The 12,284-nt window shown below is 41.6% G+C and overlaps 1 protein-coding gene across 2 annotated transcripts in view; it reads right to left on the bottom strand.

Moving 5' to 3' along the window:
• The window catches only part of ASB11 (ankyrin repeat and SOCS box containing 11), a 32,334-nt gene that overhangs the window by 16,436 nt on the left and 3,614 nt on the right, over positions 1–12,284 (bottom strand). For both annotated transcript variants that reach the window (XM_003917433.5, XM_009197236.4), the window contains exon 2: positions 749–828. In XM_003917433.5, the coding sequence (XP_003917482.1) occupies positions 749–828 (80 nt within the window). The remainder of the gene's footprint in view (positions 1–748; positions 829–12,284) is intronic.

Here is a 12,284-nt window from a genome sequence, read left to right as displayed (position 1 = left end):
ACTTGTTGACTCCCACCTAATGAGTAGAATATGGCAGAAGTGACAGAATGTCATTTTGGAGATGAGGTTATAAAACAACTGTGACTTCCTTCTTAGGTGCCTCTTGCACTCTCTCTGGGGGAAGCCAGCTGCCATCTCATGACACAGCCCTGTGGAGAGGCTCATGTGGCAAGGAATTGAGGTTTCCCAACAACTACATGAGTGAGTTTGAAAGCAGATCCTGCCCCACTTGAGCCATGAGATGACTGCAGCCCTGGCTGACACGTGGCAGCCTGTGAGAGACCCAGAGCCAGAATCACCTAGCTAAATGCTCCCTGGCCCACAGAAACCATGAAAATCCAAGTATCTGTTGTTTTCAGCCAGTATGCTTTGAGGTCATTTGCTAGGCAGCAATGGCTGACTAACGTAACTTCAGGACTGCTGGTGCTAATGCATGCTGGAAGAGCATGAGGTGAGTTAGTGCAACAAACATTGGAGAGCATCCTCTATCATCCCTCCTAGGGAAACTTCTTATGAGGTAAAGGAAGACCCAGAGGAAAAGAAGGGAACTGGGCAGAAAATGAAGGAGCTCTCCAGGGAAGGAGAGGCAGGAGGAATAAATGGTGAGGTATGAGAGGGCATACATACCTAGAATGGCAATGGTGGGACCTGGATAGGGTGAGCCACACCTCTGCTACAGCCAAAGCTAATAAAGAATGATGTGTAATTATAGCATAAGCATGAAGGATCAAGTCTTCGGTTCACTTACTTGTGCAATTAAAGTTTTAAGGGCCAGTAAGCGCCCCTGAGCTGCAGCTTCATGAAGTGGGGATCGATCAGCCCAGCAATCTGAAACACAAATCAAGCTCAAAGTCAAGGCCTGGAGACTTCTTCCTGCAACTTGTCCATGCTGCCCATCCACTGTGAGAGGAGGTTTGGGGGAAGAGGAGGGAAGAGGAGGAAAGCAGGTACCATGCATCAGGCTCTCTCGTCAGCCACTTTCAGGGAGGCAAGCTACTGAATGTAAAGTCCTTTACGGTTTGGTGGTGTGTGCCAAGAGAAGGAACAGTCAATCTCTCTGGCTTTTGGGGGGCAATTTTAATAAGCAATAGATTTAGTTCAAAAATATAGTGCCCATTGCTTGAATCCGATAGCTCTACATAAGGCAAAATGAAGGGCCAAGAAGGTCAATGAACTTCCACATTTTATCCTTTCCTTGCCTTCCACCTTTACCCCACCCCAAAGACCCAACAGCCTGTGTATTATGAAGGAGACTCTAAGACAGGGGTCTTTTGCAGAATGTCATTTTTCAGGCAATTTAATCTTCCAAAAGGTTTTCCCTAAAAACTTTGTTGTGGGCAGCTTAGTGTGATGACTGAGCATGGGCCAGTGGAGCCAGACTGCTATGGTTCAAGTCCTATCTTGATCACTTTCTCTGCCAAATTCAGCAAGTTACCACAATTATTTGAACCCCGGTTTCCTTACTGGTAAAATGGAAAAATAATAATCTGATATTTGTCAAGTGCATTGGTCTCTAAGTAGGCCAATCAAATACAATCACGATGTTAGGTGCTCCAGACATTGTATGATTAATAAGTAGGCACAGTAGAGCAGTGCCCTAAGGAACAGCCTTAGAACTGCCTCCCAGACATATTTTTCTTATAATTGTTTGTCTGCAAACAAGACTAACTAGTTTAAATGAGCATTTGAGAAGTAACCCCCCATTAAACCTGCCAAAGGGCAATCAATTGTTTTGGAAGAAAACCTACTCCAGTTTGCAAAATGTGGGACTTTTTCACATTATGGTTGTGCTCTTCATGCACTGAATAGAATGTAATATAATTTGGATTTAACACAAAGGCTCCTCAGCCTCTTGTGGGTGATCCTGACGGTGTTAAGAACTCGCGTTTCCATACCTGTAAACTTGGTGACATGAAAATCCCAGCAAAAATTGAATTTTGTGAATTTGAAATAACTGAAGGCCTTAAGGAAAGAAAGAATTGTTCCAGTGGATGAGAATCAGGGTTAGAAACATTTCAATAAGCCTTTTTCCTACACTGAAACTCAGTGTATGAACTTCTCTGACCCTTTGGGTTCTGAAAATGGGGAAAACTTGAATGTACTTTACGGGGTTGGATTGATATTGGAGCAATTGGCATGAAAATGTGACTTTCAATATATCTAGATATAAAAGTAAATTTAAATGTAAAACATAGATGTGTGTATATACATATTTTTTTAGCATGGCGCACTGAGAAAACCTGAACCAGGACTCCTTAGAGAAATGTTGATCCCAGATCTGGGCCAGGTAAAATATAAGATGGGCCTTAAATATCTTGCAAGAAAGAAAGAAAGTGCCGACCAGGCTCACTGTAATACCAGCACTTTGGGAGGCTGAGGCGGGTGGATCATGAGGTTAGGAGTTTGAGACCAGCCTGGCCAACATGGTGAAACCCTGTCTCTGATAAAAACACAAAAATTAGCCAGGCGTGGTGGCGTGCGCCTGTAGTGCCAGCTACTCAGGAGGCTGAGGCAGAAGGATCGCTTGAACCTGGAGGCAGAGGTTGCAGTGAGCTGAGATTATGCCACTGTACTCTAACCTGGGTGACAAAAAGACATAGATGCTGGCTTGATGGGGCTTCCACTGGCCAAATATGGGGCAACCTGAGTATCAAAATAAACAATGAGATAAGAGATTATATCCTATCAAATAAAATGGTAATCTAGAAGTCCTCACTGATATAAATGAATATATAAAGACAGAGAAGAGAAAGTGATTCCTTATAATAAAATTCCAACTTAGAAATTGAAGAAATAATAGAATCAGCTTCAACTCATTTCCCTGCAAAATAATTACTAACTAGAAAAGGAACAGGGGTAATTTTATAGAACAGAATTGTTGACATCACTTTGCCCAAGTGATCAAAGTTAACATCAGCAGTGATCAAAGTTAACATGGGTGATGGAACAGATTGTCATCTGATGGAATGCGATGAGCAACATCATGTGCCATAAGAAGAAACATAATGAGAAGAACACACCACCGCTTCTGTGACATTTCTGCCCAAAATGCATAACCAAAATCTGATAAGGAGGAAACTGTGCACCAAACCAAACTGAGGGGACATTTTGCAAAATAATTGAAGAGACTGAGGAACAGTTTCACATGAAAGGGATGACGAAATGCGCTATCTAAAGGCATCACACCTGATCCTTTTGCTATAAAGGACATTATTAGGACAGTTGGAGTCTCTGGGCGAAGAGAAGCAGGAAATTTTTTGTACTGTTCTTGTAACTTTTCTGTCGGTTGAAATTAGTTCCAAACATTTTAACAAGAAAAAAAAAAGATAGATAGATAGACGATAGATACATAGATAGATAGATAGATAGATAGATAGATAGATAGATAGATAGATAGAATCACTGGTGATCCCATACTCCTGATATGAATGTGTATTGCTTTTTATAATAACAAAGAAAAATAGATTTAAAAAATCCCAAGAAAATAATTATATGTAATAGACATCATCAATTTTATTTATTTATTTTTTTAACTTTTATCTTAAGTTCAGGGGTACATGTGCAGGATGTGCAGGTTTGTTCCATAGGTAAACTTGTGCCATGGGGGTTTGTTTTACAGAGTATTTCATCACCCAGGTATTAAGCCTAGTATCGTTTAGTTATTTTTCCTGATCCACTCCCTCCTCCTACCCTCCACCCTCTGATAGGCCCTAGTGTGTGTTGTTCCCCTCTATGTGTCCGTGTGTTCTCATCATTTAGTTCCCGCTTATAAGTGAGAACATGTGGCATTTGGTTTTCTGTTCCTGTTAGTTTTCTAAGGATAATCGCCTCCAGCTCCATCCATGTCTCTGCAAAGGACATGATCTCATTCTTTTTTATGACTGCATAGTATTGCATAATGTATATGTACCACATTTTCTGTATCCAGTCTGTCATTGATGGGCATTTGGGTTGAGTTCATGTCTTTGCTACTGTGAATAGTGCTGTAATGAACATATGCATGCATGTGTCTTTATAACAGAACAATTCATATCCCTTTAGGTATATACCCAGTAATGGGATTGCTGGGTCGAATGGTATTTCAAAAACAGATAAAAATTTTTAACATGAGCATATATTGCATTTGTATTTACCCTTGTCTTTAGTTGGTTGAAAGTTGACAAGTAGAATATTTTAAAATCTCTTTGAGGCCGGGCACGGTGGCTAACGCTGTAATCCCAGCACTTTGGGAGGCTGAGGCAGGTGGATCACCTGAGGTCAGGAGTTCGAAACCAGCCTGGCCAACATGAAACCCCATCTCTACTAAAAATACAAAAATTAGCCGGGCACGGTGGTAGGTGCCTGTAATCCCAGCTACTCAGGAGGCTGAGGCAGGAGAATCACTTGAACCTGGGAGGTGGAGGTTGCAGTGAGCCAAGATCGCACCATTTGCACTCCAGCCTGGGTGACACAGTGACACTCCATCTCAAAAAAAAAAAAAACAAAAACAAACAAAAAAAAAACTTTGGATATTTATAATTTGCATAAACTGGAAATAATGAGACAATGTATGAATATAATTATCAATTAGTGAGGCTTTTCCTCTAATACATCTCCATCTCATTCAATATGAAATATATTTCAGACACATTATGCTCTTGCCTAATTGCTCTTAGAAGTGAACGCAGACACTGGGGTGGATTGGACAGTCTTCACCCATGGCTGCCAACTCGGCACCCTGACCAATGGAAGAGGCAAACCCGTAAGTGTGGCTTTGTCATTTCATTGTTCTGACAATAGCCAGTCAACCTGAGTCACTTGAAGGTACTGTAAGTATTCCATTTAAAAATAAAAACAAGATTTAAATGGCAACTTGCAGTTAAAATAGTTAACTTAGGTTATCAACACGAATGTTTTCATTATTTCTATTTTTTTTTTTTTTAAACTTTAAGTTCTAGGGTACATGTTGGATAGCAGTGCAGGTTTGTTACATATGTAATAACTATACTTGTGCCATGTTGGCGTTGCACCCATCAACTTTCGTCAGCACCCATCAACTCGTCATTTACATCAGGTATAACTCCAATACCATCTCCCCCCTCCTTTGTGATAGGCCCGATTATTGATGTTCCCCTTCCTGTGTCCAAGTGATCTGTTGTTCAGTTCCACCTATGGTGAGAACATCGCAGGTGTTGGTTTCTGTTCTTGCGATAGTTTGCTTTGAGAGTAGTGGTTTCCAGCTGCATCCATGTCCTACAAAGGACACAAACTCATCCTTTTATGTGCATAGTATTCCATGGTGTATATATTATACATTTTCTTAATCAGTCTGTCACTGATGGACGCATTTGGGTTGATTCCAAATTTTGCTATTGTGAATAGTGCATAATAAACATCGTGTGCATGTCTTTATAGCATGATTTATGATACTTGGGTATATCCCCAGTAATGGGATGGCTGGGTCATATGTTACATCTAGTTCTAGATCCTTGAGGAATCGCCATACTGTTTTTCCATAATGGTTGAACAGTTTTTGTCCAACAGTGTAAAAGTGTTCCTATTTCTCATCTCTCAGCACCTGTTGTTTCCTGACTTTTAATGATTGCCATTCTAACTTTGGTGTGAGATGGTATCTCATTGTAGTTTTGATTTGCATTTCTCTGATGGCCAGTGATGATGAGCATTTTTCATGTGTCTGTTGGCTGTATGAAGGTCTTCTTTTGAGAACTGTCTGTTCATATCCTTGCCCACTTTTTGATGGGGTTGTTTGTTTTCTTGTACTAAGTTGTTTTGAGTTCTTTGTAGGTTCTGGATATTAGCCCTTTGTCAGATGAGTGGTGCAAAATTTTCTCCCATTCTGTAGGTTGCCTGTTCACTCTGATGGTTTTGCTTGTGCAGAAGCTCTTTAGTTTAGTGATCCCATTTGTCAATTTTGGCTTTTGTTGCTGTTGCTTTTGGTGTTTGGGCATGAAGTGCCTTGTGCCCTATGTCCTGAATGGTATTACCTAAGATTTTCTTCTAGGGTTTTTATGGTATTAGTTCTAACATTTAAGTCTCCTAATCCATCTTGAATTAGTTTTGTATAAGGGTAAGGAAAGGATCAGTTTCAGCTTTCTACTTATGACTAGCCACTTTCCCAGCACCATTTTATTAAATGGGGAATCCTTTCCCATTTCTTATTTTCTCAGGTTTGTCCAAGATCAGATGGCTGTAGATGTGTGGTATTATTTCTGAGACTCTGTTCTCTTCAGCAAAGTCTCAGGATACAAATTAATGCCAAAATCACAAGCATTCTTATACACCAGTAACAGACAAACAGAGCCAAATCATGAATGAACTTCATTCACCATTTCAAAGAGGAATGAAAATACAGGAGTCAACACTAGGGATGTAAGGACTCTTCAAGAGAACTACAGTACCCTTGATGAAATAAAGGGACTGGCTCAAATGGGAAAGAGCATGCTCATGGATAGGAGAAGAATCAATATCGTGAAAATGGCCATACTGCCCAAAGGTAATTTATAGATTCAATGCCATCCCATCAAGCTATAATGAGTTTCTTCCACGGTGGAAAAAAACTGCTTTAAAGTTCATATGGAACCAAGAGCCCACATTGCCAAGACAATCCTAAGTCAAAAGAACAAGCTGGAGCATCCTGCTACCTGACTTCAAACTTCATACAAGAGCTACGTAACCAAAACAGCATGGTACTGGTACCAAAACAGAGATATAGACCAATGTTTTCATTATTTCTAAAACTTGTCTTCAAGTGGGCTGTGGTGATCCTCAATTTCTAGTAACTTTCCATTACTTATGAGTCCCATTAGACTCAACTCATATACACAACATGGATAAATCTCACAAACCTAATATTGAGTGAAAGAAGCCAGACACAAAAGAACGTGTACTGTGTGATTTGGTTTCTATAAAGCAGCAGTCCCCAACCTTTTTGCCACCAAGGACTGGTTTCGTGGAAGACAATTTTTCCACAGACGGGGGTGGGCGGGGGATGGTTTCAGGATGAAACTGTTCCACCTCAGATCATCATGCATTAGATTCTCATAAAGAGATTGCAATCTAGGTCCCTCGCTTGGGCAGTTCACAATAGGGCTCACACTCCTATGAGAATCTAATGCCACCACTGATCTGACAGAAGGTGGAGCTCAAGTGCTAATGTTCCCTCACCTGCTGCTCACCTCCTGCTGTATGGCCCAGTTCCTAACAGGCCATGGACTGATACCGGTCTGTGGTCTGGGGGTTGGAGACCCTTGGTATAAAGTACACAGGAAAGGAAACTCGCCTTTGGTGTTAGGAGTCAAAAGCACCCCAAGGAGGGGTGAGGACTGTTTGCAAGAGGGCATGGTGGAGGCCGTGCTGATGATATGCAATTTCTTGCTCTTAGGTGCTGGTTCCTGATTGTGTTCACTTTGTGAAAATTCACGCAGTTGTTCACTTAGGATTTGTGCATGTCTCTGTATTTACATCATACTTTCATAAAGAGTTTCTAAAGTAACACAGACTAGCCCTCTTTCTAACTGTAATCTCTGATCCTCTTCACAGCTCTTGGCCTTTTCCCACTCCCAGGGCAGGGTATGGCCTTCTGCAGCCTGCCCAGCAGCTGGAGACAGAAGGGCAGCATGTTCTTCACACGCTTCCCACCTCCTTCTTCTAGGGTACAAACCTCTAGTGCCTTGGGAGTGGGGAGAAACAAGAGGGACAGGAAAGGGAAATGGGATGGGAAACGTTAACTGGAAGAGGAGGCTGGTCCTGCTTGATCAGTCTCAACTTCAGGCCTCACTCCAGGTCTGTGGCATGCCCTTCGCACTGGGGCTTATGCCCATGCACCTTTCCTACCCATTGGCATTTGGCCACCTCTCCTAGTGTCTCTTATCACTGCAGCATCCTCTGATGTCCCCAACTCCAATCCTGTGCCTGTGAGATCAAGGTAACAAGTCTGTGGTGCCATCTTTCATTCCACCAAGAAAGAGGGAATGGTGGTTGTCCTGGGCTTCTCCCTCCCCACACCGCTGCTTTCAAATTCTCTTCCTCATATTCTTGTGGTATGGGGGGTTCAGTAACTTGTCTCTCTAAGCAGATTTCCAACTTGAGAGTGAAATAGCAGGCTCCCCTCCTTTTGAATGCCCCTTATCTAAACTTATATTGCTCCTAGAGTACCCATCCCATAGCTTCCAGTGAAGGGGGGAAGAGCCTTGCTTTTATGAATGGTAACACCCCAAAATGCATGACAACCACTGCTCTACATGAAGCTGTCTCATGGCTAGGAAGTATCAGAAATAGGACTGAAACCCAAGTTATGGGGACTTTAGAACACACCTTGTTCTGGTTTTAAGAACTATTGGTTTTTAATATCTCCTTATTCTCATGGTAGATTGACTTGTCTTGGGTTGCTCTGACATCCATCTCCTCTCTATAAATCAGGGGTCCCTAACCCCTAGGCCATTCCGTGGCCTGTTAGGAACCGGGCTGCACAGCAGGAGGTGAGCAGCAGGTGAGCAAGTGAAGCTTCTTCTGTGTTTTTTGTTTTTTTGTTTGTTTGTTTGTTTTTTTGAGATGAAGTCTCGCTCTGTGCCCCAGGCTGGAGTGCAGTGGCGTGATCTCAGCTTACCGCAGCCTCTGCCTCCCAGGTTCAAGCGATTGTCCAGCCTCAGCCTCCCGAGTAGCTGGGACTACAAGCACACACCACCACTCCCAGCTAATTTTTGTATTTTTAGTAGAGATGGGATTTTGCCATGTTGCCCAGGCTGGTCTTGAACTCCTGACCCCAAGTGATCCACTTGCCTCGGCCTCCCAAAATGCTGGGATTACAGGCGTGAGCCACTGCACCCGGATGCTTTTTCTGTATTTACAGCCACTCCCCATTGCTTGCATTACCTCCTGAGCTCTGCCTCCTGTCAGATCACCAGTGGCACTAGATTCTTATAAGAGTGTGAACCCTATTGTGAATTGCGCACACAAGGGATCTAGGTTGGGTGCTCCTTATGAGTCTAATGCCTGATGATCTGTCACCATCTCTCATCACCCCTAGATGGGACCATCTAGTTGCAGGAAAACAAGCTCAGGGCTCCCACAGATTCTATATTACAGTGAGTTGTATAATTATTTAATTATATATTACAATGTAATAATAATACAAAATAAAGTGCACAATAAATGTAATGCACAAGAATCATCCCAAAATCATCCCCCCACACCCCGGTCCATGGAAAAATTGTCTTCCATGAAACCGGTCCCTGGTGCCAAAGAGGTTGGGGACCACTGCTATACATGGTGTGAAATAAATCAATTGTACCGCCTTAAAAGTAGAAATCCTTTTTGTTTCCCAACTGGAAACAAAGTAACTCTCAAGAAAGTAGCCTTTCTAGTTCCATCATTTCCCAGAACTTGCTTCAAAGGACCTTCAAGGGTTTTCACACAGAACCCTTTTCCAGAAACTGCCACGGTGGAGTCACCTGCTTTTCTATCCTTGTTCCCAACAGAGTCTCTCACTCTTACATTCTCATTTTGCAAATTGGAGCTAATTGTGAGAAATTAAGGATAAAAGTTACTTGGCAGCTTGGGAGTTTTTCCATTCCCTTCAGGAAGTATGCAACTGAGCTCTCCAAATAAATGAATGCTTAAGTAGGACCCAATCATTCGCTTCTAAGGCAATCTATATTTAGTTTTTTGGCAGACTGCCCGTGTCACAGGGCTGCAAACATATTATGAAGATAGTTTACTCCACAAATATGTTTGCTTATTCCTGATGAGGTGTGTGGAAAATGTTCAAGTACTTTTTCATTTCCCCCTTTGAATTTTTCTCAGAATGTGATTTGTATCTCAGACTGTTTGAATGACAACTTCACAACAACTTCTAAAACCATATATATTTCAATAACATTGGTTCAGATGGAGTACAGTTGTCTAAGTTCCAACCATTTGAGATAAAAACCGATTAAACTGTTTTTGTCATTTTTACTCTAATTTCAACAAATATTTCAGATTACTGTTTTTTTATTTAAAAAAGATGACCTAACGGGCGGGCACCGTGGCTCATGCCTGTAATCCCAGCACTTTGGGAGGCCGAGGCGAGCAGATCACGAGGTCAGGAGATTGAGACCATCCTGGCTAACGCAGTGAAACTCCGTCTCCACTAAAAATACAAAAAAGTTAGCCCAGCGTGGTGGCGGGAGCCTGTAGTCCCAGCTACTTGGGAGGCTGAGGCAGGAGAATGGTATGAACCTGGGAGGCGGACCTTGCAGTGAGCCAAGATTGTGCCACTGCACTCCAACCTGGGCGACAGAGCGAGACTCCATCTCGAAATAAAAAAATAAAATTAAATAAATAAATAAATAAATAAATAAATAAGACGACCTAACTGGTTATAATCCCCAGTGCACATGGAACAATCTTTGTTCTCTTTATTCAAGTTCTAAAAGCATATGAGGCCAGTGGCTCACGCCTGTAATCCTAGCACTTTGGGAGGCCAAGGCAGGTGGATCACCTAAGGTCAGGAGTTCGAGACCAGCCTGGCCAACATGGTGAAACCCTGTGTCTACTAAAAATACAAAAATTAGCCAGTGTGGTGGTGGGCGCCTGTACTCTCAGCTACTAGGGAGGTTGAGGCAGGAGAATCGCTTGAACCCAGGAGGCAGAGATTGCAGTGAGCCAAGATCACATCACTGCACTCCAGCTTGGGCAATAAGAGTGAAACTCCATCTCAAAAAATAAAATAAAATAAAATAAAATCATATGAAACATCTTCTGTAGCATTTATATGGGAAAAGAAAATTCATAAGGAATTTTAATTTTGAACCAAAATACAGGCAAGAGCCTAGCAGAATTAATGGTATTTTATGTGAAACAAGGTAACTGGGAAAATAGAATATATTTCCTGAGATATCTAAAATATTGTAATAAAACTGAGTTAAAATAAATATTCTCCAGAATGTCCAGTTCTAGAGAGGAAATGAGACACAGTGAGCTGTGTTAGACACAATTGACTATGTTGCAGTGTATTAGAAAGAAGGCTCCTTTGAACTCTTAAAGGCCAGAGAACTGAGCTAAAGGGGACTGGTGGGGGGCAGAGCTTCTGCCAAGGACTAGTTGTCCCAACCTAGGAAAAGCCAGCAGGCACCTGATATGCAGCTTAGAGGATGGTTAGGCCAATGTTTGTGGAGACAACCAGCAAAACTAAATAAGAGCAGAAGGCTAGGTCGAGGTTTGGGCATGAATGAAACAAAGGCTATCCTATTGGAATGGAAAAGACAGGAAAAAGGATTCAGAATGCTGAGTTAGGCAGAGGCATAGCTGTCAAATCATGGTCAGTCCATCAACAAGTGATTTTTAGCATAACCCTTAGAAGAGTACTGATCTTTCAGACACAGCTTAAAATAGCCTTTTTGTTTTGGTTTTGTTTTGTTTGAAAGAGGGTACTATAGTTCTACAACCTGTTACCTGCACTTGTAAAGGTCCTCCAATTCTGAAAACCAAGCTTTACCCCAAATTTGGTGCAAACTTGTTTAGCAGCAAAGCATGGTCAGGACCCAGGTTAAGCAACTTATTATTTTTCTTTATATTTCCACCTAGTGTTAATACTTATATGTCCACTATGGAAAGATCAAAATGTTTGCTCGTGGGAGGCAGCTCCAGGCCCCATCAGAAGTGCTGTATAATAGGCAGCATGCGCATTGTGTGATCTTTCTAACATTCAAAAGCTATTGAATTCTGAAACATGGCTGGATGAAGGGTTGTGAATAACAGATGATCAATCTGTATCTACACTATATTTTCTTTCCTGATGACCAAGTCACAGTACTAAACATAGCTTAGTACAAATTAGCAAAGCTTGAAAAATCATGCAACACATCTCTCCTGAGAAAGTGCCTGCAGAAATATCTGTGGACTGAAGGTGGGATCCAGTGATCCATCTGGTGCTCTAGGCATAACACCAAAGGCCAAGGGCAATGTTTTAAACTTTAAAAAAGAAAAAAATATACATATAATTGACAAAATTAACAAAGAAGCTTAAAAGCCAAAACTAATAACAGTCAACCATGGCTTAATTCAACTATGATGAGTGATCAGCAAATGTAATAGTTTAAGCCACAAAGACATATAAAATAATGTATTCCAGACTATGAAATCCACCCCCACCGCCCCACTGAAAAAACAACAACAACAACAAACAAACAAACAAAAAAAACTTTCCAAAAGGTTTTACAGCACAAAGAATGATATTTAATGAGGCATGTGGTGTTAAATGCAGCTTCCAAAAAAAAAAAAAAAAAAGAGTGCTTTGGACCTGT

Source organism: Papio anubis, chromosome X (genome assembly GCF_008728515.1).
Source record: "Papio anubis isolate 15944 chromosome X, Panubis1.0, whole genome shotgun sequence".
NCBI lineage: Eukaryota > Metazoa > Chordata > Mammalia > Primates > Cercopithecidae > Papio > Papio anubis.
Note: the sequence above shows the minus strand (reverse complement) of the source record. Positions and strands in the feature narration are given on the sequence as shown.